General features: G+C 41.1%; 2 protein-coding genes across 4 annotated transcripts; one reads left to right on the forward strand and one right to left on the reverse strand.

Moving 5' to 3' along the window:
• Nucleotides 1-231: 231 nt before the first annotated feature.
• On the forward strand, nucleotides 232-5048 carry gtf2h2 (general transcription factor IIH, polypeptide 2). Its single transcript, XM_042101908.1, has 16 exons — nucleotides 232-414; nucleotides 766-840; nucleotides 1005-1082; nucleotides 1205-1241; nucleotides 1337-1423; nucleotides 1621-1671; nucleotides 1788-1842; nucleotides 2271-2376; nucleotides 2551-2641; nucleotides 2990-3077; nucleotides 3333-3440; nucleotides 3611-3674; nucleotides 3840-3943; nucleotides 4056-4158; nucleotides 4394-4433; nucleotides 4528-5048. The coding sequence occupies exons 2-16, from the start codon at nucleotides 785-787 to the stop codon at nucleotides 4636-4638; spliced, it is 1179 nt and encodes a 392-aa protein (XP_041957842.1). The 5' UTR covers nucleotides 232-414; nucleotides 766-784; the 3' UTR covers nucleotides 4639-5048.
• Nucleotides 5045-22218, reverse strand: erap1b (endoplasmic reticulum aminopeptidase 1b). Of its 3 annotated transcripts, XM_042101903.1 has the most exons (20): nucleotides 22031-22218; nucleotides 21692-21693; nucleotides 21047-21597; nucleotides 20741-20879; nucleotides 20402-20536; nucleotides 20057-20177; nucleotides 19711-19865; nucleotides 19401-19514; nucleotides 16186-16317; nucleotides 15834-15965; nucleotides 15541-15624; nucleotides 15002-15159; nucleotides 14740-14819; nucleotides 13929-14112; nucleotides 12799-12955; nucleotides 12480-12664; nucleotides 12065-12226; nucleotides 6394-6534; nucleotides 6219-6300; nucleotides 5045-6118 (listed from the first exon to the last, which is right to left on the reverse strand). In XM_042101903.1, exons 3-20 carry the CDS (start codon nucleotides 21532-21534, stop codon nucleotides 5939-5941), a joined length of 2829 nt encoding a protein of 942 aa, XP_041957837.1. In that variant the 5' UTR covers nucleotides 21535-21597; nucleotides 21692-21693; nucleotides 22031-22218; the 3' UTR covers nucleotides 5045-5938. The 3 variants fall into 3 exon arrangements, with proteins under 3 accessions (XP_041957837.1, XP_041957835.1, XP_041957834.1); XM_042101901.1 differs by lacking the exon at nucleotides 21692-21693 and having other exon boundaries at nucleotides 22029-22218; XM_042101900.1 differs by lacking the exon at nucleotides 21692-21693 and having other exon boundaries at nucleotides 21047-21566; nucleotides 22027-22218.
• Between the last annotated feature and the right edge of the window lie 1837 nt (nucleotides 22219-24055).

Raw genomic sequence — 24055 nt, forward strand, 5'->3', positions numbered from 1 at the left:
TTTAACATTCTCTAACCATCGTGATTTCGAATTGGTGCAGTTTTCAGCACAAACTCTCATTTTATTCTTTTGCTCTTTTGCATTGCTCTATGCTGTTCTATGGTGCTTTCTACCTCTTGGTTGCGCACGCATGTTTTCGTGACGTTCCAAAGAAATCCATAGGCTGAGGCAACAATCTTTGGCTTCATCATGCGATGCATAAAAGTTTCGATGGGAACATATTTCATGTTGCACTTGACCCGGAACTAGCAAAAGTGCATTTCAGGTTTCCGACCGGATTTAGAATAGTTACTCACGCATCCTTGCAAGCTCTTGTGTGTACTGTATGTGCAGTCTTATCGTTTTTGTCGTGTTATACATCCTTATTAAAACGTATCTCGCTACACCCTATCAAGTGTACAGTTCATATTAGGGGTAAGTAAGCGATATGCATGGCATTGTTTGTTTTTTTGTGCAAGAATATCCATTTTAGCTGTTCTGTTTCGTATAGTTAACGTAACACCAACCACCCACTTGTTAACTAAAGTTACATTCGTGTGCATTGCTGGTACGTTAACTGACTTTCAAGGTAGGCCATTAGATAGATAGATAGATAGATAGAGGGGAAATTCAAGGAGAGACGTAGAAAACAGATACGTCTATTCCTCTATCAAGGAAGGATGTTCTAGGATTACAGGAGAAATCGTAGACATAGTAGAACTTGTATAAGAAGCCACGTAGCGACCTGCCATTTCTTACGTATTTATGGAACTCTGTTTTGCAAAGGTTCTTAGATTTGAACAAAATGGATGAAGAACCGGAGAGAACCAAGAGGTGGGAAGGAGGTTACGAGCGGACGTGGTAAGTAGTTATTGACGTGTTTGTGATGTGATTGATGAGGGGTTGTATTTGGAACAACTGTTATCTTCCTTTTATTGTGCCTCTTGCTTGGATGCACGTCTACAGGCTAGGTGGATACACACAGCCTAAAAGTATTTGTGTGGTTGTGTTTTTGTTTTCTACAGGGAGGTGCTTAAAGAGGATGAGTCTGGATCGCTGAAGGCCACAGTCGAAGAGATTCTTTTTCAGAGCAAAAGGAAAAGGTGGGGGGTTCCCTGAGATGGCATCACAGAGGAACCCTGTGGTGTCAAAATAACAACAGAATGAAATAATAATCAATATTTTCATACTTTCCTCATTTCAATGATCTTCTCTTACATGCCAGGGTCATTGAGAGCCATGGGCAGGTTCGACTTGGGATGGTGAGCGTTGAACGTTTCTCTTACCAGACTCTCTTGTATGACTTTACAGGTCTCACTTTAATAACCTGTAATTGTCATGGTTTGTCTTATTGAAGATGCGGCACCTGTTTGTTGTGGTGGATACTTCCCGGACCATGGATGACCAGGACTTAAAACCTAATCGCCTGACCTCTACCCTAAAGGTGAGAGAGTGACTTAGCACAGTGGTAGCTTTTTTGGTGTGATAATGTCTGTTATGAAATACACTTAGATAGATAGATACTTTATTACTTAATATACTTTATATACTTTATCTATCTAACTAACTAACTAATCTTCTCCAAAGTCTCCATTCCAAAATTGCATGTTTTATTTTTATGGCAATCTCTTAATCCCACAGCTACTGGAATTTTTTGTGGACGAGTACTTTGACCAGAATCCGATCAGTCAGGTAAGGTTTATGTCTAGTTTCTCAGTGTTATGCTCATCGTGTATATCCTTGCTGTTCTTACTTTTCTCATTACTGTTGCTATTGATGTATTCATGGCCCATGTCATTGTCTTACAGATCGGAATTATAACCACTAAAAACAAGAGGGCAGAGAAACTGACAGACCTTGCTGGTGAGTTCATCTCAAGACATGCTGAAATTGGCTCAAGACGGGCTCAAGACGTGCTCAAACACAGATTTGTTCACTGTTTACCCGTGTTAGACCGTCTTGCTGTTTAACTATCGGAGATTGTATGATAACATTATTCAAATTATCGTCCTTAAGGACTATGTATTCTAGAGTTTATCTACTGTAAGTGCCATGGGATGAACTATCAACCACCAGCAATGACTAGTGCAAAACTATACTTCTAGATTCTAATCTCTAATTCTTTATGTTCCAGACTATGTTATCATGTTATGCAGCACACCGAGCCTTAACACACCTTATCTCTCTCTCTCTCTCTCTCTCTGTCTCACACACACATACATGCACACACACATACACATAGTTATTTTACACATAGTGAGTTATCTTTATGCAATTTGTTTCATGGTCAGGTAACCCAAAGAAGCATATCACTGCCCTAAAGAAAGCGGTGGACACTACATGTATTGGAGAGCCTTCTCTCTACAACTCCATAAACCTTGCCATGCTGACGCTTAAGTAAGTCATATACACACAATAGTGGGGTGGCACCACTACGGGAATTTCAGAAGTAGTGGGAGTGGTTGTCCATAGCCCTCGTTAATCATTAGTTTGTGTGGATGTTGCTGTCTTGTTATACCATGTAAGTTTAGCTTAATTAAACTTTTCATTCATCTTTTCATTTTTGCTCAGACACATGCCAGGGCACACCAGCAGAGAGATTCTGATCATCTTCAGCAGCCTTACTACATGTGACCCTGCAAACATTTATGATCTTGTAAAGGTGTGTTTAAAATGTCAAAAGCAGAGCAGAGTATACAAATTTAGATTTCTAAAAAGTGGCCATCCTTTAAAGGTGCGGTTTACAACTATATTCTAATACATTTTGTGTCAATTGCAGGTAATTTGCAATGACTTCTTTGCAATGTTGCATCTTAATCAAAGACCCCATTTTTAAGCCAGTGTATGTTGAAAGGAACAGTCTTGCTATGTTGTGTATTCAACTAGAACCTGAACTTGAATGGTCAGGTTATACTGTCATGCTGACCTGACAGGACATGTTATGCAAAGTAACTAAGAAATACTGTCACTTTCAGTTTGCTTGTCTTACTGTGTTTGTCTCATGTCCCAGACTCTGAAAGCCCTGAAGATCCGTGTGTCTGTGATAGGCCTGTCTGCAGAGGTGCGAGTGTGCACCGTCCTCACGCGAGAGACGGGGGGTGAGCATCAGCAACACACGATGGCCACAGACAGAACTTTATCATTATTATCTAGAATACTTGGTCATTTTGAGCAATTTCTCTATTAAATGTTTTTTTTGTGTGAACTTTACCAGGTTTTAAAGTCTGGTTGTTGATTAAGTTGATGAATATATGAGTTAATTATTTCATCCATTTATGAGTGATTCATTTATTGAAATATCAATCGACCGACCAATTAAACATTTTCACTGTTATTTGTAATGTTAACTGTAGGGACCTACAATGTGATCCTGGATGAAAGCCATTTCCGTGAGCTGTTGATGCTGCAAGTGAAGCCTCCCCCAGCCAGCTCCTCTTCTGAATGCTCCCTCATCCGCATGGGTGAGTCTCGTAAATACCTTCCACTCCCGCAAATGATCGTTATTACTATAGGTGTAGCTTCCAGCACAGCTAATATCATGCTCAAGTGGTACTCTGTAAATTGAAATCGTTTTTGTTATGTAAATGTAAGATGCCTAATGCTCACAGGGGACTCTCTCTCTCTTTTGCAGGTTTCCCACAACACATCATTGCTTCCACATCAGATCAAGAAGCCAGGCCATCCTTCAGCATGGCGTAAATGGGGATTTTTTTAACAGCTAGAGGACTGCATGGAACAATTAACTGAATTAGACAGAAAGTGTATTAGATAAGAATCAGACTCCTTTGGAAACTCATGGAAACTATGCTGTGTTTTCTTGTGTAAAAATGATGAGTAATGTGTTTGGTGTGATTCTCTAGGCACTTGGATAGCACTGGCGGTCCTGGACTGAGTCTCGGAGGATACTACTGCCCCCAATGCAGGGCAAAGTACACCGAATTACCCGTGGAGTGCAGAGTTTGTGGTAAATGTTTATTGCATTTGGAGTAGGAGACATTTGCCATTTTTACAGAAATGTGTGGACCAACGTGATGATGATTAGGTGACCGCCATTCCCCTCATCTCCTTGTCCACAGGCCTGACATTGGTGTCTGCACCTCACCTGGCACGATCCTTCCACCATCTCTTCCCCCTGGATGCCTTCAAGGAGAGTCCCCTGGAGGAGCATGCAGGAGAGAGGTACACCCCCCCCCCACACACAGGGGTTTAGCGCACTGTATGCTGTATGTGTTCTCTCTGTATATCAATGCTTTTAGTGTGGGATTTTCTACTCATATTTTGTAGTGTTTACAAACATGTGTTTGTGGCACGTTGACAGAAACTGCCCTGTGGGTTGTTTGTTTTCACTCAAGCCTCGTGTTTAACTGAGTATGATGAGCAGTGGAAATCCTGACGTTGCGTTTTGCTTTCCCAGGTTTTGCCAAGCCTGTCAAGGTGAACTGAAAGACCAAAGTGTAAGTGCCAGCCCTTCAACTGTCCTTTGCATTGCCATGGACTCTCCTGATGATGACCCTAAACAAACTCTCTATCCTCCGCTTGTTTGTGTAGGTGTTCACTTGCCCTGTGTGTCGGAGTGTGTTCTGTGTGGAATGTGACCTCTTCATCCACGACACCCTGCATTGCTGCCCCACCTGTCTGCACAACCAAGGAGCGTCCTGACCGCTGCCCAGCTGGATTTCGGACATGCGTGTGCAGGCGCCTCACCTGGACACATCTGGACAGGCAGAGCTGAAAGGGAAGCTCTCCCTAAGCTCAGTGGACTCAAGTGGGCCATCAGAAGAGAGACACTTAGCCAGAATCTCAGAAGTGGTGCTGATGAACATGAGGCACACCACTGTGAGACTATGTTGCCCTCTGTGCTCATTCTGCCACTTTGTTATGTGTGCCTCCATTTTGGCCTTAGGGTTAAACAAAACATGGAGGCGCAGAGCAGCCATTAGCAGATGGACAAAGATACTGATCATGGAGTCATGGATCCATCTAATGGGAAGCAAAGGACTACACAAGGAATGACAAAAATTAAGCACATTCTGTGGTCAATAAAAAAAATCTTTGTTTACCGAAATGTACCCTCTGGGCGTCTTGGAGCTCATTTTAATGAGAAGCAAACATGTTATGTGAACACAATTCATGAAAAGCTTGAGATTGGTGGGCTAGTAGCAAAGCTTTGAAGCAACACACCATTGTTTAGATCTAAACAAAACATCTATTCAACACAGATAAAAAACAAAGAAAGGGTTTTGGGTTGTGAAGCCCATCTCTGAGAAAAGTCACTAAGGAGAAGCAAAAAGCCCTCCGTTAACACCACTGTTGATTGCAGGCCTTGACACACAACAAAATACAACCGAAACAATATAGCTGCACCACTTCATCAGAAGTACACTCAGTGCCTGTTTCCTGTACATGGAGTAAGCATAAAAGCTTTTACTCAATGGAGATCTCCACTGAAGTTCTCATTTAATCCAGGATTAGACTTAAGGCCTATTCACACCAAAAACGATAACTACAACCATAACGATAAGCGTTCACACTGAACAACACAAGTCTCTCCTTGTGTTAATGAATGTGACGGTTAAAATTCGATGGGTTCTGATTGGCTATTAGCTTTTTATCGTTCTGAAAATCACTCTGAAAGTGATCCCCAACGATATCGTTCATGTCGTTATCTTTATAGTTTATGTGTGAACATCGTCATTTATATCAACGAGAACTATATTTATTTATAGTTATCTTTATCGTTCTTGGTCCATGTATGGGAAACTGACCCTTCTGTCATGATTCAGAATTACCTTTCATTGGGGATGGCTCATATAGGATTAGAAGTGCAGTCATAATTTTACACAAAATTTCACAAACAAATTTAATTTGGCCTACAAATGTACCATATCAAACCATTCAACTACATACTTCAGTGCTCATTCTTTTGCACTCTCACAGAGAGGTTCAAAATCCAGTGCTTCTACAAATCTGTATGATGATTCTTCACATCATGCAGCCCGTTTTGGTTCAGCCAAGCCTGCAACAGAGGGAGGTTCCTATCCATCCACCGGATGTTCTCTTCGATGTTCTCATAAGCCTGCTGAATGCATCTCAGTGCAGCACCCTTCTCCTCACTCAGTGAACCGAAGAATCCTCTTACCTAGGAAAGACGGTACACTTTACAAACATGGCCTATTTACAGTACAGCAGCTGCAGTGGAGTAAACCTGTTTGTGTTTGATGCAGCTCCAAGTCACTTACTTCATCCAACATGGACGTGGTAGAGTACTGACTGGTCACTCCAATGACCATGTGAGAGATGGAATGTGAGCCCAGGTCAAACCTACAAGTAAAGGAATTGAGCCGTAAAGAACAAAATAATACATGTTTTGTGTGTGTGCACATTTAAGACTCCAATAAACAGGGAGCCACTCACTTCTTCACGAGTGTTTCCCAGTTGACTTGGAGGAAATCCCATGCATGCTTGTAGCCTTTGGGGTTCCTGCTCACTGATGTAACGACGTACGGCAAGTCCTGGGTCTTCAACACCTCCCCTTCCAGACTCTGCTCCATTAGCCTGAGGACCAGCAAGACAGGAAGACATGAGAGAGAGGAAAGACAGGAACACAAGAGAGAGAGGAAAGACAGGAAGACATGAGAAAGACAGGAAGACATGAGAGAGAGGAGAGACAGGAAGAAATGAGAGAGAGGAAAGCCGAATGCATTTCAGTCACCAAGAGAGCCAGAGTACTTGGACAACTTCTAATAACCAGAGCCATATAAAGGTAGAGTTGCAACATCTCCATTGACACTAATGTTCCATTTTTTTCCAACAATGGCAGCTAATGGAAGCCTCAAATAGTTCCCCTTGCTACTAATAATAGCAGCAGTGCAGTTACAGCAGTATAGACTGTTTTTTAGCCAACATTTCAGACTCAGATTTACATTCCTTTGCCTCATCCAAATAATAATAATAATAATAATAATAATAACAGTAATAGTAGTAAAGTAATAGTAGGCCATCAATAGCCTAATTATAATAATAAACGATTTATGTATCGATTATGACTTTTCTGCTGCTCAGTCTATCAGTTCCTCATCAAATAAATTAAAAGAGGCTATAAGCCCAATAAATGTGCCACACGTAATAGCCGAATATAAGATAACCCTTGCCTATCCCATTGCAATTAGGCAGCACCAGGGCTTAATTTGAGCCGGAACACGACGGAACATAAATTACTGTTTGTGTAGTGTTCAACGTTGATATCTTTCTTATTAGTCTTTAGAAATAGGGGAAAGATCAAACAGGATGCAACAAGCTAATCGAGGATTTGAAAGTGCTTTATCCACAATATTGGCCACAGGAGGGTGACGCGCTGTTCGGGGAGAGAGAAGTTGAGACGCTCTGCCAGCAGTTTTGCATCGATAGCCCGCGGAATGTCATCAGGGCTTTCAGGGAATACCACCTCTACCATCTCCTCCCCATTTGCCTTGTCGGCCCGCCGCTTGCCCGGTTCAACCCCTTTTCTTACGTGAGGTCATGGATTTCTAAAGGACAGGTGTAGAGAAAGAAGCAGGGTAATGGAGGCCGGGGGTCTGGATGCTGTATGGGCCATTTTGTACAAGTAGGCCTAGGCTACGGTAGGAAGAAATCGCGCTTCCACGCTGTATCTAGTTGATCATTGATCTGGGTGGTCATCATTGCAATATATAGCATACTTTAGCGCCGAGGCTATTAGCCCCTTGTTGGACTGTTTTGTTGGTTCCCCCCCTCCTGTTTTCCCGGTCTGTGTGCGCGCGTGAGTGTTTGTGTCTCCCGCTCCCTCTCTGTGTCATATTATGTGTCAGTTCCGATGTGTTTTGATTGGAGGGAGGTGTCCGGGGGGGAATAAGGGTTCCGATAGGTATTCAGACGTGTCAATCAGAAATGACTAATCATTCCACGCTGTATAGAGCTGGTAAGTCCCGCCCTTTGCTGGACCTCTACAAGGATACAAGGAAGTTTATTGTCACATGCATATAGTTAGGGGGGGGGTAAAGCGTGCAGTAGAAGAGGGGTTTAGTAGATTAAGTGGCAAGGGCTGCATAAAAAAGGTGGGGGAGGATTGGGATTGGGTGGGGGGCACCAACAAGGAGCACCCAAGAGCAACAGGGGCAAGGAAAAACTCCCTTACCAAGGAAGAAACCTTGGGCAGATCCACGGCTCAAGGGGCTAACCCAACTGCTCTAGATTGAAAAATCGTTAATGCAAGTGAATGTGAGAAAATAATTATTTTCTGGTCCCGTTTGAATTTTGCCATGAATGTGAACATATGTTGTCTGTGAATTTTTAATATAAATGTTCGTGTAAAGAATGCTACAATTGAGCGGGTAGAAGTTTGATGCGGTTAAACTTTGTGTGAGAGCACTTTGTGGACTACAACTTTCCGCTAGACGACAGATCACTAGTTTCCCATAACAACCATCAGTTGGTCGAGATGTAGAGGTCAGAGGTACACTTTAGATGTAAGATCGAGGTACACTTTAGATGTAAGATCGACTTTGAACACAGTGAACCATACAACTTTACAATCACACTGTATCGTAGTGTTAATGTGTTGAGTGAAGCTAGACATGTTTCAAATATTTTTGTTACCATGTATGTTTATTCCTGCCGTTACAAAAACTAGCATCTCAGTTAATGTTAGCGATTAGAGCTAGCTCACGTCACAGGCGACATGTAGTCTTTCTCGTTATGTCTTTTCCACAACTGATAGCCGAAGAATCATATAATATACTGTCAAACTCGTAACATGAAAAATTATATTAAAAATTCACAGACGACATATGTTCACATTCATGGCACAAATCAAACGGGACCAGAAAATAATTATTTTCTCACATTCACTTGCATTGACGATTTTTCAATCTAGAGGTCCAGCGGAAAGGGCGGGACTTACCAGCTCTATGTAGTTGATTATTGTTGGGTGGTCATCATTGCAATATATAGCATACTATAGCCTATATGTTTTTATTTCGGCCTATATGCGTGTTTGTCTAGTTGTTGACGATAATTTGATAATGAATAGGCTAATTGATGATTGATTTTTTACATTTTACACCCATGCAGAGCAGTGTGTTGCAAGTTCTGAAGTTAATAAACATGGCCCTGGTGTACACACCGCGTTGTTAGGAGCTAGGTTTTTTTGTTGTTGGTCCGTAACCTCAAATCCCCGTCGCCGGATCCACCCCGCCTTTGCGCTCCGGCACCTCCCACTTTACAAATAAAGCACTGTAAGCACTGGGCAGCACTACACCACCACGAACAAGCTGTCATTACGTTTTTGCGTTTAGTAGGCCTACAACTTTAATAACGTGACGTTTCTTGGGCATTTAGCTTCACCATCACGTCAAGTTGTAACGTATGCGCAATTAATGCTCATCTATGCTATGGATTTAAGTGGCTTAAAGGCAGCAAAAGTGGGATATAGTGCAAATGCTTCCCCAAAACAATTCCTCCATAACTGTGTATTTAATCGTTTGATATGTGGATAACTTTCAGTGGACTAAACAAAAGGTAAAGATTTTGTTATCACAAGGCTAGGTTCGTTATATGGCGAAGCATATAGCCAACTTTGTTTGCAGCAGTGAAGCTGAGTTTGTTGTTAACATTGTTGGTAACTGTCAGGGAATTTAACCCACAAGAACACAAGAACCACAACACGTAGTATGGCTTTGCCCACAAACTCTGGTACCAAGAGGAGAGCCTGCTAATGTAAGGAAGAATTCCTCACACCATCAGTCTCTGACTCTGCAGCCCAAAAGCTGTCTTTTATTGTACAGATGCACACAGAAAATAGGAAGCAAGACATAGCGACTTCATTGTGATACTCTTATCTCACCCACACACACACACACAGACAGGGTGCAGTTCCTGTCTGTCTAGGTGCACACTCAACTTGTACTCTCTGTTCTTAGAACTCAGCACAACAACATTTAACTTGAACTCTCTGTTCTTAGAACTCAGCACAACAATATTTCTGCTTACACAATTGGTTATACGATGATGATAATAATTTCCTTACAGTAACGTAAACGTTTCTTCAGTTAGGAGCAGTAGCCTACTGTTTTTTTTTTTTTTTTTTTAATGTTGCATTCATTTTCATTGGCAAACGCTATCCTAATATGCACGAGAACCTATTATAGATTTGAGGGAGCTGCATCAGCACGGTCATATTAACACTTGAGGCAGCCGTGGCCCACTGGTTAGCACTCTGTAACCGGAGGGTTGCCGGTTCGAGCCCCGACCAGTGGGCCGCGGCTGAAGTGCCCTTGAGCAAGGTACCTAACCCCTCACTACTCCCCGAGCGCCGCCATCGTAGCAGGCATCTCACTGCGCCGGGATTAGTGTGTGCTTCACCTCACTGTGTGTTCACTGTGTGCTGTTTGTGTTTCACTAATTCACCGATTGGGTTAAATGCAGAGACCAATTTTCCCTCATGGGATCAAAAAAGTATATAATACTTACTTATACTTATACTAGCCCAAGGATCGTGTAAACCCCATCCCCAGAAACCAGTTTCAAACCAAGCTTGCGCTGATATGATGCATGATCACTGATCAAATTGCTATTTTCTGGCAGGATGAGCACAACCATGCAGGTTCTCAAACTCTTTAGCCAGCATCTTAATGCTGTATTCACAGCATGGTGAATGACAAACAGTGACAAAATGCTGTTGTTTATGAGTTCATAGCCTGGTTATTTATCAAGGACTATCACGTTTTATATGTTATTATGATCACTCGCATCGCATTACCATGGGGTTACTGTGTAGGTAATGCTACGGTTAACTTAACATGCCCACCATTACACTGGAGAGATGTTAGACAACTTTTAAACTTTTTTTTTATTCTCCCGAGACGCTAGCTACTTAAAGGAGAATTCCGGTGTGATATTGACCTAAAGTGTATCGAAACATGATACCGAGTGTGAACGTATGTCTCATAGCCCATCTCGGCTTGTCCCCTGCACTCCAAAATCTGGCGCTAGTTAGCCGATGCTACCAACATCTTTTTCAATAGTGGTGCTTCGGCATCGGGCTAGCCATGCAAATAAATCACTGTTTTACACCCATTTACGAGGCTCAATGTATCTCCACACTTCATTGGTAGACTTCCGAGGGCCCTGACATTTAAAACGAGACATTGAGAACTTTGAAAAAGCACTGGTAGTTTACTTACAAGACGATTTATACAGACAGTATCTTCACGAAGTTTAGCGTTTGCAGCCATCTTGAATTTAGTCACGATAAGTCGAGCAAAGAGTAAGAATGAACAGCTATGATAAGGGATCAGATTCCAAAAATAATTCAGTGGAAATGCATGGATTCCAGTTGCTGCTACTGGAAGAAACTGGAATCCATGCATTTCCACTGAATTATTTTTGGAATCTGATCCCTTATCATACCTGTTCATTCTTACTCGTCATTTTTTTTTTATAATGATAATTTAGATAGGCCTAGGCTACACTTATGGGGTGGGTGCTATTGCGTTTTCTAAAGAATCTCCCGTCTTGGTTTTGTACAGAAATTAATATTTAGTGACACATATGTAAAAGGGAGAAAAAAGGTCAACTTCCAATATTTAGCAGGCTACAGTCTGGAATTTAATTTAATATTGTTGTAATGGTAGGATAACTACACAGTTTACACAATAATTACACTGTGTTATAAATATTGTACATCAATGCATTTATTGTCTGTCAATTACCCAAAATTGTGGCTCTGTCTCTCATTGAACAGTAGCTTATTTAATGCATTCTAATCCATTGTCAATCACTTCCGGGAACTTTTTGAAGTTTACATGAACCACGTACGTGACCTTAACGAATTTTGAACACCCATTGTCACAACTCTACCTTTATATGGCTCTGCTAATAACTAATCTGAAAGCAAAATTACAATTCATTCTATGAAAATACTCATTCATTCTATTATTTGCCATGCTGTTATAATGTGAATTTTGAGTCTAAGGGTTTCTGCTCTTGTTTATGTATATGTATATATTTAACAATAAACTAAACCAATTAGGTTAGGACAGGGAAAAAGTCAAATTCAAATTGGCCTCACCATTTCAGCTTATGAGCAAGTGGACTGATAGTGAGGGCAGACTTGATGCGACTCTTGAGTGACGTGTACAGGCAGTGTTTGTATTTCTCCATGAGGAAGTCCCACCCCTCCTCTGTACGAGCTCCAACGGCAAACACAGCCATGTTGACATCAGTAGGAAGACTGCAGGGTTGAGAAGAGGTAAAAGGAGGCAAGGCAAATTTATAAAGATAAGACAATTCAATGTGCTTTATATGAATAAAAGCAAAACATTTTAAAGTCATTTAAAAGTAATTTAAAACATTGTAATTGTATGTTATCTTCGTAGTTAAACCTCCTTGAGTAGATAAAGATTAATTAAACAACCACAGAGAGACCCATTAAAAAACAGTTGAGTCTGTATCTGAGACTGTGTTTGTATCTGTCAATAACTGACCTCATATTGCCATCTGACTCCTTCCACTTTTGGAAGAGCTGGCTGGCTTTGTGGACACAAGGTGGGTGGCCACGGACGCAGGCGAACATGAGCAGGTAGCTGCGCAGCATCCTCTGAGATACCGATCCCTCATCGCTCCACTCCTGGCGGTCAATAAGGTCTCGGAAGAGCCACACAATGTAGCCCTGGAAATACAACCACTCTGTTAGTGTGTACAAGCACATAGCTACACATACCAAATGTCAAAAGCCATTACAAAACTGAAAATCCAAATAAGAAATTCAGCAAAATAATCCATCATCTATTTCCTGTGACGAACCTTCATCTGATTCTCCAGGTCCTCCATGTCTCTCTTCTCCATGAGCTTGTAAAGGGGCACCAGCTCACTGAGGCCCTGGGTCACTGGCATGATCTCAGTCTCTTTGCTCAGGTACAGGGAGACGTCCAGCGCTCTGTCCAGTGACATCTTCCCAACACTGAGGGATAAGTTAAGTTAAAGTTTACTTGAACTAAACTTAAATTAACTTGACATCACATAACAATGGAAAACAAGTTACTTAGACAGTCCAACCCAGTGGTTCAATTTTTTTCTGTCATTCCCCAGGTTGATAGGGGGGTATACTCCCCACTAGGGATGTAACGGTATGAAAATTTAAACTCACAGTTATAGTGACCAAAATTATCACGGTTTTCGTTATTATCGCGGTATTTTTAAGTGTGTTCAATATGTTCAGAAAGCACTAATAGGCTTACACAAGCTGAAATAGTTTCAAAAAGTGTGACAGCATTTACTATACTACAAAATAGGCAAAACCTTATCAAAAGTGCAACATTTAAACAGGGACGCTGGAACTCGTTTTCACCTGGGGGTGCTCATAGAGGGGGTGCTGAGGGAGGGTAAAAATTGCTACTGAGGAGATTCTTTTATTTTGGTGCATTTTAAGGTGGCCTATTGCTACTGGAGAAGGGCATACTTTCATTCACATTCATAGGCCTACATCCTGACTGCACAAACAAACCTGGCTGAGCTGAGCATTCTTAATACATAGCATAGCGTTACCGTGGCATTGTGTGTTGTCCCACTCCCATTCACTTTTTCCTTGGTCATGTTTAATTGGCTTTGTGCCACAGTTAAATCCATCAAGTAGATAACAGAATCAGTAGGGTACCAGTTTTGTTTCAGGCCTACTGTATGTCAAAAGCAGGCTTGGATGAAGCTGGGAAGGATTAAACACACGGTTTCCACACCATGGTAATCATCCGTGGTAATCATGATATTTGAAATAAAAACGGTAATTGTTATCGTCAACATTTTTATCGCGGTTTACCATTATACCGGTAATCGTTACATCCCTACTCCCCACCACCGTCTCTATTGGGGTGCCCCCCGACACAAACTGTGGTTCTAACTCTAAATGCAGCTCTGTAGCAGGTCAGCTGGTGACTTACCTGACCAACTGGAATACGTTATTGATGAGACTGGCTCGGTCATTACTGCTGAGAGCGGTGTGGTTGCGTCGTAGGAGTTTGGCGATGGCATCCCAGTTAGCGTCGTCATAGTGCACTATGTAGTATCCACTCATGTCCACGTTAAACTTAATCCACTCTACCTCAGTGGGAAGATACAGCACATCTAGAGGACAGTGACAGGTTCAATATCAGATAAGGATTCATCTCAGGAAATGAACAAGGACAATTTGTTTCCAATTTGATAGACATTCAAATTTAGACTTACGTTACGGGGTTACGGGGTCCAGCAATTGAGTACTGTGATTACAGGACACTGTTGTGACCGATGGTAACAGGTAAACATTTTGGTTTCTTCTGAGTGGGTTTTCATAGGTGGATCCTAAATGTAGCATGATGCTACATGGGACACCTTTTTGAGCACTGTTGCCAGGCAACAAAACAACTACCGTATTTTCCGGACTATAAGTTGCACTTTTTTTCATAGTTTGGCTGGTCCTGCGACTCAGATGCAACATATATATATATTTATATATATATATATATATATATATGTTTTTTTCCTCTTCATGACACATTTTTTGACTGGTGCGACTTATAGTCTGGAAAATACGGTAGTTCAGAAAGGATGAGTGCAAGTTGCCCACTTATGATTAAAGATCACCAGATAAAAATCTGTTGCCCAACATCAGTGGGTAAGTGTCCGAGCAACAACACTTATCACTGCCTGGCAACACTGCTCTAAAAGTGGCTCAGTGTATCAACGCCTTTAAAGTGAAATTAGGAAGCCAACCTGTTTTGGTCTTCAGGAGGAAACGATGCACAGTTGAGGAGTGGCTGGTGATGTATGTGAGTGGGACTTGCCACAGAAATCTGTCACACAAGAGACAGAAATATTGTCATCATTTGACCCTCTATCACCATTTACAGAAAACAATCAGTAAGGAAGACAACTATAGTGTATAACATAATACTAGTATTGAAACTGATACTACTAATGCTACTGGTAGGCTATGAATTCTTCAGGGTGCTGTTCGCATCAGGCCTGTACTCACTCTGATGTGTGTGAGGGTTTGTCACTCTTCAGGTAGCGCTCTTGACTCAGTCTGACCTCTCGACCTCTCACCTCCACAGTGACCAGAGGGAAACCTTCCTGCAGGGTCCAGCTCTCCATCACAGCCTTCACGTCCAGCTCGTCATCTCCATGCCACTTCTGCAACAGGAACCAGATACAGATCACAGTCACATCACACTGAATCCAATAAACGAAACTAGATAACTAATAAAGTAATTAACTAAAAATACCTATGGCTAAACACATTTTATTTTGTCATTTAGATTTTATACATATATTTAAGTAAAAACATCAACTTCATTACATTACATTACATTCTATAACTAAAATGTACTTTACATTTTGAAACTAGTAAAAAAAAATCCATTGCTTAAATGCCAAGTTGAAAACAGGGCCCATTTTGTCAAAACACTACTCAGAATTAAATTCACACAACCCCACACCAAAGTATCAGAACACCTAGATCATTTGCAAAATGAAACACTTCAGTCAAACATGTATGAAAAACTGTACACTCACAGATGCTCCAGACTGTGCTCCTGCGCGTGAACAGTACCCGCCATCTGTAAATCTGCCCTCATCCATACCATCAGACTCACAGATCTGTTACAGAAATATGCACGTCAGCAACACAGGCAATAAAACAAACAAACAAAAGTATCTCAAGTCATCATATCTCAAAAGTATCTCAAGTGATCATATCTTATCACTTACCTCTACATAATTATGTATCTCTACTTAATTAAGTCATAGTATGTATTAATCAAATAATCACACAAACACAGAAACATGAAGTATGCACATAAGCTTACATTAGTCAAGCTCTCCCAGAGATGACGACTGACTGTGTTCTGGAAGCTGTATCGCTTCAGGTAGCGAACGATACCCAGTTTGAAGGCCTCTGGAGTGAGGAAATCTCTCAGCATGTGTAAAATACAAGCACCCTAAAACAATATTTAAAATGTTAAAACAGACAAAGGACATGTTTCTACTCAAATTTATAATTATACATATTATACAGTAAGTCAAACAAGTTCATTTTTGTTATTGTTTCCCACATCAAATGTCATTTTTATATACTTCAGCATTAAACTACCTTGCTTGTGTTAACTCTGTCAGACACACAGTCTACACTTATGTATTAGAATTGAGGTTCATGGGTACCTTGTCATAAGACACATCATCAAACATCTCTTGGATTTGAGCGGGGTTCTCCACTTGGGTAGACACTGGGTGAGATGAGGGTAGAGAGTCCACCTCCATAGCCTCAAAACATTTCCCCAAGAAGTAATCCTCCTGTTCAATGCATACAAACAAGGATTGACTAAGGATCACCAACATTTTCCTATTTTAATGACACAGACCTTTAAAGTAAAAGAAAAGTTTTAAACATCCAATAATAGTAACAGCTCTGTATACACAAAGCAATTGTGTAGATGTGGGACAGTGAATGCTGCGATGTTGCTTTAATAACAGGGGCGGAGTGGGGCACTAAATATTACTGGGAGATTCCAAGCTCCAGCGGCCCCCTCGAGACTAATGGGAGTGAGACCAACTTGGTCTATTCCTATTGAGAATGAGGAGATGTCGTCACAACACAGCACCCCGCCCCCGAGATCACGACATCCGTCATTTTATAAAGGATACCCACCAGAACGCGTTCATTGTTTGTGTTGTTAGCAGAGGAGGTTGTTGTGATTCCACACTACTCTAAGATGCCTGGAAGACACTGCTGTGTGAACAAACTGCTACTGTGTGTCACACGATTGTCGTGGAAACCTTTAGAAACCATGGGTTGCGTTTTTTTGGTTTCTCCACATGGAAAAAAGATGAGGCTGCAGTCGATGTCTGCCAAACTTTGACAAGTGCGACGGCACAACACTACAGCTGCATAAGCTAAGGGGAAGAGATCCTGGCTACTTAACATGTGTTGCGGCTGTTCATCTTAAATCTTCAGAAGTCTGTACCTGTCTCAAATGTACAAATGTAGTATCTCATATCTGCATGTCAGGTCATCATAGTGAAAGTGGGGGGAAAGTCCAGGCTGCTGGAGGGTGCAGCAAATCACTTTCACACACATCCAGGGGCGTCACTAGACCTTATTCACTGGGGCACGTGCCTTAGTAAAAGTCTCCAGTGCCCCAGTAAAATTCTAGCGCGGCTTTAGCTGGAAACGGCATTCATGAGCGCATCTCCGTGCCTGCTTTATTCATGGCTCGAGCCGGTCACTTACCAGCCAATAGAAAAAAACAAGGAATAAAGAAAGCGGCCATAATAGCCAATCAGGAAATAGCAACTCTGTAGCTGGCTAAGATTGAACGCAACAACCAATGAAAATCGTTCACATGATTCTTCCGAGTGTTTCGTTGTACTGCACACACATACACTGTGGAATCCGCTGGAGCTCGTTACATCACTTTGAGCATAGAGTAAGTCGTCCCCTGTTTAATGTTACAACAAATTCACAACTTGTTTGACAGAAAAAATGACAAGTTGATCGCTGTTAGAGAGTGTTACCCACATAACTAACTACTAGCTTAGCGTCATTGTAGCCTAAATTTAGCAACAGTTTACCAGCTTGTGCTCTCTCCCTCACACACACACTCACACCATGCGTAGGCTGCATGCACACATGCGGACACATAATAAGGATCTATATGTATACTGTAGAGAGAGACCTGTATAAGTAGCCTATACTGTTTGAGAAGCTGTCCTACTGTAAAACTAAACATAGCCTTCTGATAAACTATTCAGAGATGGACATCAGAAAATTCTTCCTGAACAGAGGCAGAGGGAGAGGAACAGTGAGGAGGATGAGGGAGGTATGATAATTTTGCCCACATTAACGGTAACATTAACATTTATGCTGGTAATAGCCAGTGCTGTGATTTAATCAATGGTTTAATGGCAAACTTAAATAAGTTTGCTGCATTTGCAAATGTAGCCTATAATAATATACACAGAATCAGAGTAGCCATCTGTGTAGATTATTATAGGCTACATTTGCAAATTATCACTAAAAGTCAGTATGAAGGCTTTAGTAGGCTATTTAAGCTACAAAGAACTGCAGTATTGCCAGGATGTCTATAGGACCCTTGCCTGGGAGGGAAGTATATCTCAATTTTGACTAAAAATAAGCTTCCCTTGTGTTAGTAGGAAAGCCTATTAAATTCATGCAGTGAGTATAGGCCTTAGACTTATGCCTATGTGTTTGGATGTTGCTGGATAGTGGCTGCTACAACAATTGAGGGTTGGAGGAGGAGGAGGAGGAGAAGAAGGTCGAAGAGAGGGGAGAAAGAGCACAGGCTGGGCAGTCCAATACCAGGCAGGAGGAGGAGGAGGAGAGAGACAGGCAAGAAACGGATGAGGACATGATGGGGGCTAGACGTAAAACTATTCAGAGTATGGAGGAGGACGTCTGTGACCTAGGGGAGATATGTGATGGTCCAAATCAGGCTAGCCATTTATTTCATATTGCGCGCACAGTTCTTTTTTTTTTTTTTTTAATGTTGGGGGCCTGTGTCCCAGCAAAGCTCTAGGTCTAGAATCGCCCCTGACAGCATCATGAGTTTAATGTATAACTTAAGGAAAATTCCGTTTTTTAGCACTTTAAGGCCCTTTTCTGGTTTGTTTTGGATGAACTAGAGTGGTGGACACCGAAATTTTGACGATTGGTCCTGTTGATTGGTCCTGTTGACGATTGGTCCTGTTCGTTGATGTTCCAAAACAAGTAGCGTAGCGAAATACAGTTTCTGTCGTGTTTTATTTGGCATTTTGTAAAATCCCATTGATTTCTGTTGGAAGACTCATTGCACGTTGATATTTCTGCGCCACCGTCTATGCTTCAGGTTCAAATATTGAGCGGAAGTTTATATGCGGTTGTGAGGTGTCTGAAAAAATAGTTCAACAATAGCAAATAAGACGGCTGGAAATCATACATTGCGCCGATATATTTTATTTGAATAATTAACGAACACCACTAACCACTCGGTGAGTTGCAGAGTTTTGAAAACGAACGTTAAGGGTTGTTTTAGGACATGTTTGAGTAGTCTACTACAGTATGCCCATTGGCAGCCACCCTGAGCAGTCAAAGGCGATTCAAAACGAGTCAGAAAAGTCGAGACAGGACCAATCGTCAACATTTCGGTGTCCACCACTCTAGTTCATCCAAAACAAACCAGAAAAGGGCCTTAAAGTGCTAAAAACCGGAATTTTCCTTTAAGTTTAATTTCACCACTGGTTACTCCCCTCAGATTTGTAAAGTGAACTGAGAGTACCCAGACCAATATCCAATGATTACATCATTTACCTGACATAACACACATGTAGTGGTATTTGCATCCTAAACTGAACTCTAGGATTAAAGAAATTACTCTCACCACTTGGAGCTCTGGGTTGGTGATGTTGACAGACACAAACTCCATAAATTTGGCAAACCCCTCATTCAGCCAGAGGTCATTCCACCACTGCATGGTCACCAGGTTCCCAAACCACTGACAAGGATAAATGGGGAGGCATATCAAGGGACCGTTTCAGGAACCCAAACAAAACATCCTAAGAGCCAGTAATGTTTGAATGTTGGCAGGGTTACACTCAAACCAATATTATGTTTTGCATGGCACACATTTTAAATCTGCATTTTTTAACTGTTAAAACACATACTGTATGAGACAGACATGACTTAAACACCTGATGTGCCAGCTCATGGGCAATAACCATAGTGATGCCCAGCTTGTCCGATGCAGAGGACTTCTCAGGGTCAAAGAGCAGAGCTGTCTCCCTGTATGTTGTTAGACCCCAGTTTTCCATGGCACCTGACTGAAAATCAGGAATAGCAGCAAGATCTAGGAAGGAAACAACATATAAGAACCGGGTTGTGAGGAGGGGTTATTATCAAAAATATCTGACACATTTCAAAAACAGTCTCAAGGCATTATGTTCATTTCCTCACTACTAGATGGTATCTGAGTACTTTTGGGGAAACAATTATTTGTTTTTGGTAATATGGCAATTATTGTCAGTTTGCACTTCCTACCTTGTTTGGGAAGAGGGTAGGGTATGTCAAAGTAATCATCATAGAAGTCAAGGAGTCGAACGGCAGCGTGTAGTGCAAATTCAGCCTGGCCAATCTTCTCAGGGACAGTGTAAACTGAAATCTAGCTCCACGAAAGTTTGGGGGTAAATTCAGTAAGAGACATTTCATAGAAAATTAGGATTAATGTTATCTGGAAAATGGACGCAAATCTTTGTCGCTGCTTGCTATGCTACCATACTCAAGCTGCCTAGCATTGACTGAACTGAAGCATTTATGTCCTCTAGTTGTAGCGAAGTTGTAGCGGCTGGAAATATGGAGAATATGGAATAAAGGAAACAACCAAACCTTGATGCCGTGTTCACTGGTCTTGCTGATGGACTGGAAGTCAGATACAATGTATGCCACCAGGTACGTGCTCATCTTCACACTCACATCGAATTGGTCTTCAAACAGGCCACCTGGCAACTCCAGTGTCTTTATCTGGACATAAAACAAGAGAGGATAAATGAATAAAGGTGTTTTCTATATAAATGTTACTGTCTGGAAGCTAAAAATAATACACATGGTGTTGTTGATACAGAATCAGGGTATTTGTAAGCAGGAACTCAATAAACTAACAGCTATGTGCAAACACCTTTTGAGACTTGATTCATAGTAGACATTCTGTAACATCACAAGCCCTACCTTGGGCATGTTGGAGAGAGCAATATGCCGACCTTCCCGTCGAATTCGAATGGAATAGCTTGACTTGTAGGCAGGCTCATCGAAACAAGGGAAAGCAGCTCTGGCGCTAGTTGCTTCAAACTGAGTCGAGGCCACAAACCTGTAAAGTCAATGAGCAGTGAGCAATAGTATCATATCTCTCTTCATGTAAATCATGTAAATTCCATTTTCTTGACAGGCCAACTGTTAAAATGGATGGGAGAATTATTCCTTGAAAGAAGGATAGAAGGATATTTTTGATAGAAGGATAGAAGTATTTTACCCTACCTGACCTCATCGTTGCTGGTGCGGTATGAACTTTTGTAGAAACCATGAAAGCTCTCTGAGAGGTTGGCTGCAAACTTCAGATGGACAGTGTAGACCTTATTGGCCCTAAATAAGACACTGTCTGACAGGAGCGCAATCTGTTGGAAAGCAGGATACTCAAGGACCTGCAATGGCCCATCCACACTGCCATCTGACTTCAACAGGGCTGCATTAGAAATCTGGAGGTCCTTGCTGTGCAATATGATGGTGCTGCAGTCTTTATGAACGTCAAACTTGATGTCCACTTCTCCTGTGAAGTCTAGGCTGGTCAGGTTAGGGTGGATGAGAAGGTCATAGTGCAGTGGTTGAACATTATCTGGAAGTCTCATGCTGTTCCATGGAAATGGTTGACCATTGCTGGCTGTGGGAGTTGGGCCATCTGCTTGTCTGGCTGCTGCTAATGGTGTGAACAGCAGCACGAGTGAGGTCACCACAGTGAGTGGTGACATGGTGGTTATGAAGTCAAGCCTGATGGTGTCAACTGTTGGTGATGAAAGTGAAGTGTGCCAGCCCTAATACAAAAGTTAATCAATCACGTTATTATTAAATTTGGTCATCAGAAAAATAACTAAATCGAAACTAAAACAAACATGACGAGACCTGAACTTCTTACACGGTAGCAACATGACAATGCAACTTTCAGTAAACATAATTTAACTGCTCACATAATCGACACAAACTCTACTTTTTAGGCAAAGCAGTTGAAATTAATTACACCATTCCCTTGAGCTCGAATGCGACATAGTAGCTTAAGGTAACCATAACACGATGCGGCTTCAGCTATTCTCATTGGAGAAGCATTTAGCCTACATTTCCCAAATAGAATACAGAGTATGTCTGATGTTATGCTATTACATTGGACATTGGACACATGACATTATGAAACAAGGCTAAATGTCTTGATAGCAATTAAAAAGCAGATATAGGTTACATGCGACAACTCACTTTTTTCAAAGAGGCGGCAGTGGAGGCTGAAACGTTAGCTCTTTTCCTGGACGAGAGTGAAAGTGAAAGTCAGCTGCAGGACTTGGCATTATGGGAGAAATACGTTACATGATTTTTAAAATTAATTCATACATTTAAAACGGGCATGCAGATCACTCTGTGCATTTCTGTGAAAATATGTCTTGTCAAAAAACTATGTAGCCTCTCATGCTTCCATGCAAAATCCTAACAGGAAGTGCAGAGAATGTCTGTAGACAGGCTCTGATGCAACTGACTTTTTCTGTCGATAGGTGGCGGTAATATTCTGTATAGCGGCCAATTGGATGGTTGCGTGAAATGCAATAACTTTCAGTGAAAGCATAACTTTCAGTGAAAGTGAGGGAAACTGCATATTGCACAGATCAAATGGCTTGACCACACTTGGAAATACATGGTCTTACTTTGAACCAGGCTTTGGTTAGAAATGTATACTGTGTACATGTGTAGCCTACATGCTTATAATAAAATAAGAGGGTGGGTGTTAGTGTGTGCGTGATGTAGACTAGCACTATAGATTGGGAAGTAACGGAATACAGTAACAGGATTATTTAATCCAACATTTAAGTAGCTCTATTTAAATACAGTTACACATTAAATTGGGTGTTATTCAGAGTATAGTTACACTGATCAATTTAAGAGATTACATTTTAAATATAACACAGGCCAAGGCTTTTCAAACTCAAATTTAAATATTTTCAAAACAAACCATGTAGCCTGTATATCTCTGATATTGGGATTTTCTCTTTCCCTTTCTGTTTATATTGATACACAATAATTACAATAAATATTTTTCATTAACTAATTCAAATCACCACAACAATAATTCAAATGTGTCTGAAAAAAAAAAACATTTACATGGTAGTCCATTTTATGGCCTGATTTAACATAGATCCACTTTGACTCTAGGCAGGTGCGTGAATCATATAAAAAAAAAAAAAAACACTGGAACTTTTACACTTTACTTGCACAATATAGATCAACAATAACTTTCCCATGAATATTTGACAATGTTAGCAATCATTTAGAAAAAGAAAATGTTTCATGCTTTCAAGCTCATGCTTGTAATGAATCATACAGCAACATTTCAGCAAACCAGTGAGAAAGTAGCTCAACAACAAAAAAAAAAACTAATATTGCAAGACTCCATGTCACGTACAATGAATGCAATGTAATGTTATAAATTGTACTTTTAAAATGTGTGCTAACTGCAAAAAACAATATAGCCTAGCTTTTACATTATATGCTGGTAGCATGTATTCTTGGGAAAAAAACACAATTTCAATATTATTTAATCTTCATTTAGGAGGTGTTTTAAGTACATATGTAATGGACAAATTGAATACTAATTCATCCCTGGTTCTAGCCTTGGTTTCCCCATGCTGCCTGGATCCCATGGACTTCGTTTTCACCTCAACGAAGGACCCAATCACCGAACGGAGGGGGGGCAGCAAGACGATGACGACACACCGAAGCGGTTATGAGCTACTGACACATTTGATAGACATTCGTAGCGCCCATTAAACGGCTCTAGGCATTTGGAAACCACGTTTCAAATACAAGAAAATGAATGCGTAGTTCCCAGACCACATCTCAATGAGATGGGGTTTGGCGATAGCCAGGCTACCCTGGTTCTTAAATTGAACTAAATTGTAATATTGTTGCATTAGGTGTGCTTTATCATTTGGTTTTAACAGTGATTTTCATACAGTCCCTTCAGAGTCCAATCAATACTCAACCACAATGTATGGATCATATAACATAGAGTCTTTTTTTCTCAAGAATCATTTTAGTCTAGATCCAAAGATATTTATCCATCTGGACTAAAATGATGTAGATTGCTCCTTCTCTTCTCGTTTGTTCAAGTCAAAGTGATTGCCACTGTTTCCTACCACCATCTCTTCTATCTTCTCCAGCAGCTCTGCCACTGGGTCACCATAACTGTAAAGCTGGTAATTCTCTACAACCTGATACCTGTTCCCACATTTC

Source organism: Alosa sapidissima, chromosome 8 (assembly GCF_018492685.1).
Source record: "Alosa sapidissima isolate fAloSap1 chromosome 8, fAloSap1.pri, whole genome shotgun sequence".
Classification (NCBI taxonomy): domain Eukaryota; kingdom Metazoa; phylum Chordata; class Actinopteri; order Clupeiformes; family Clupeidae; genus Alosa; species Alosa sapidissima.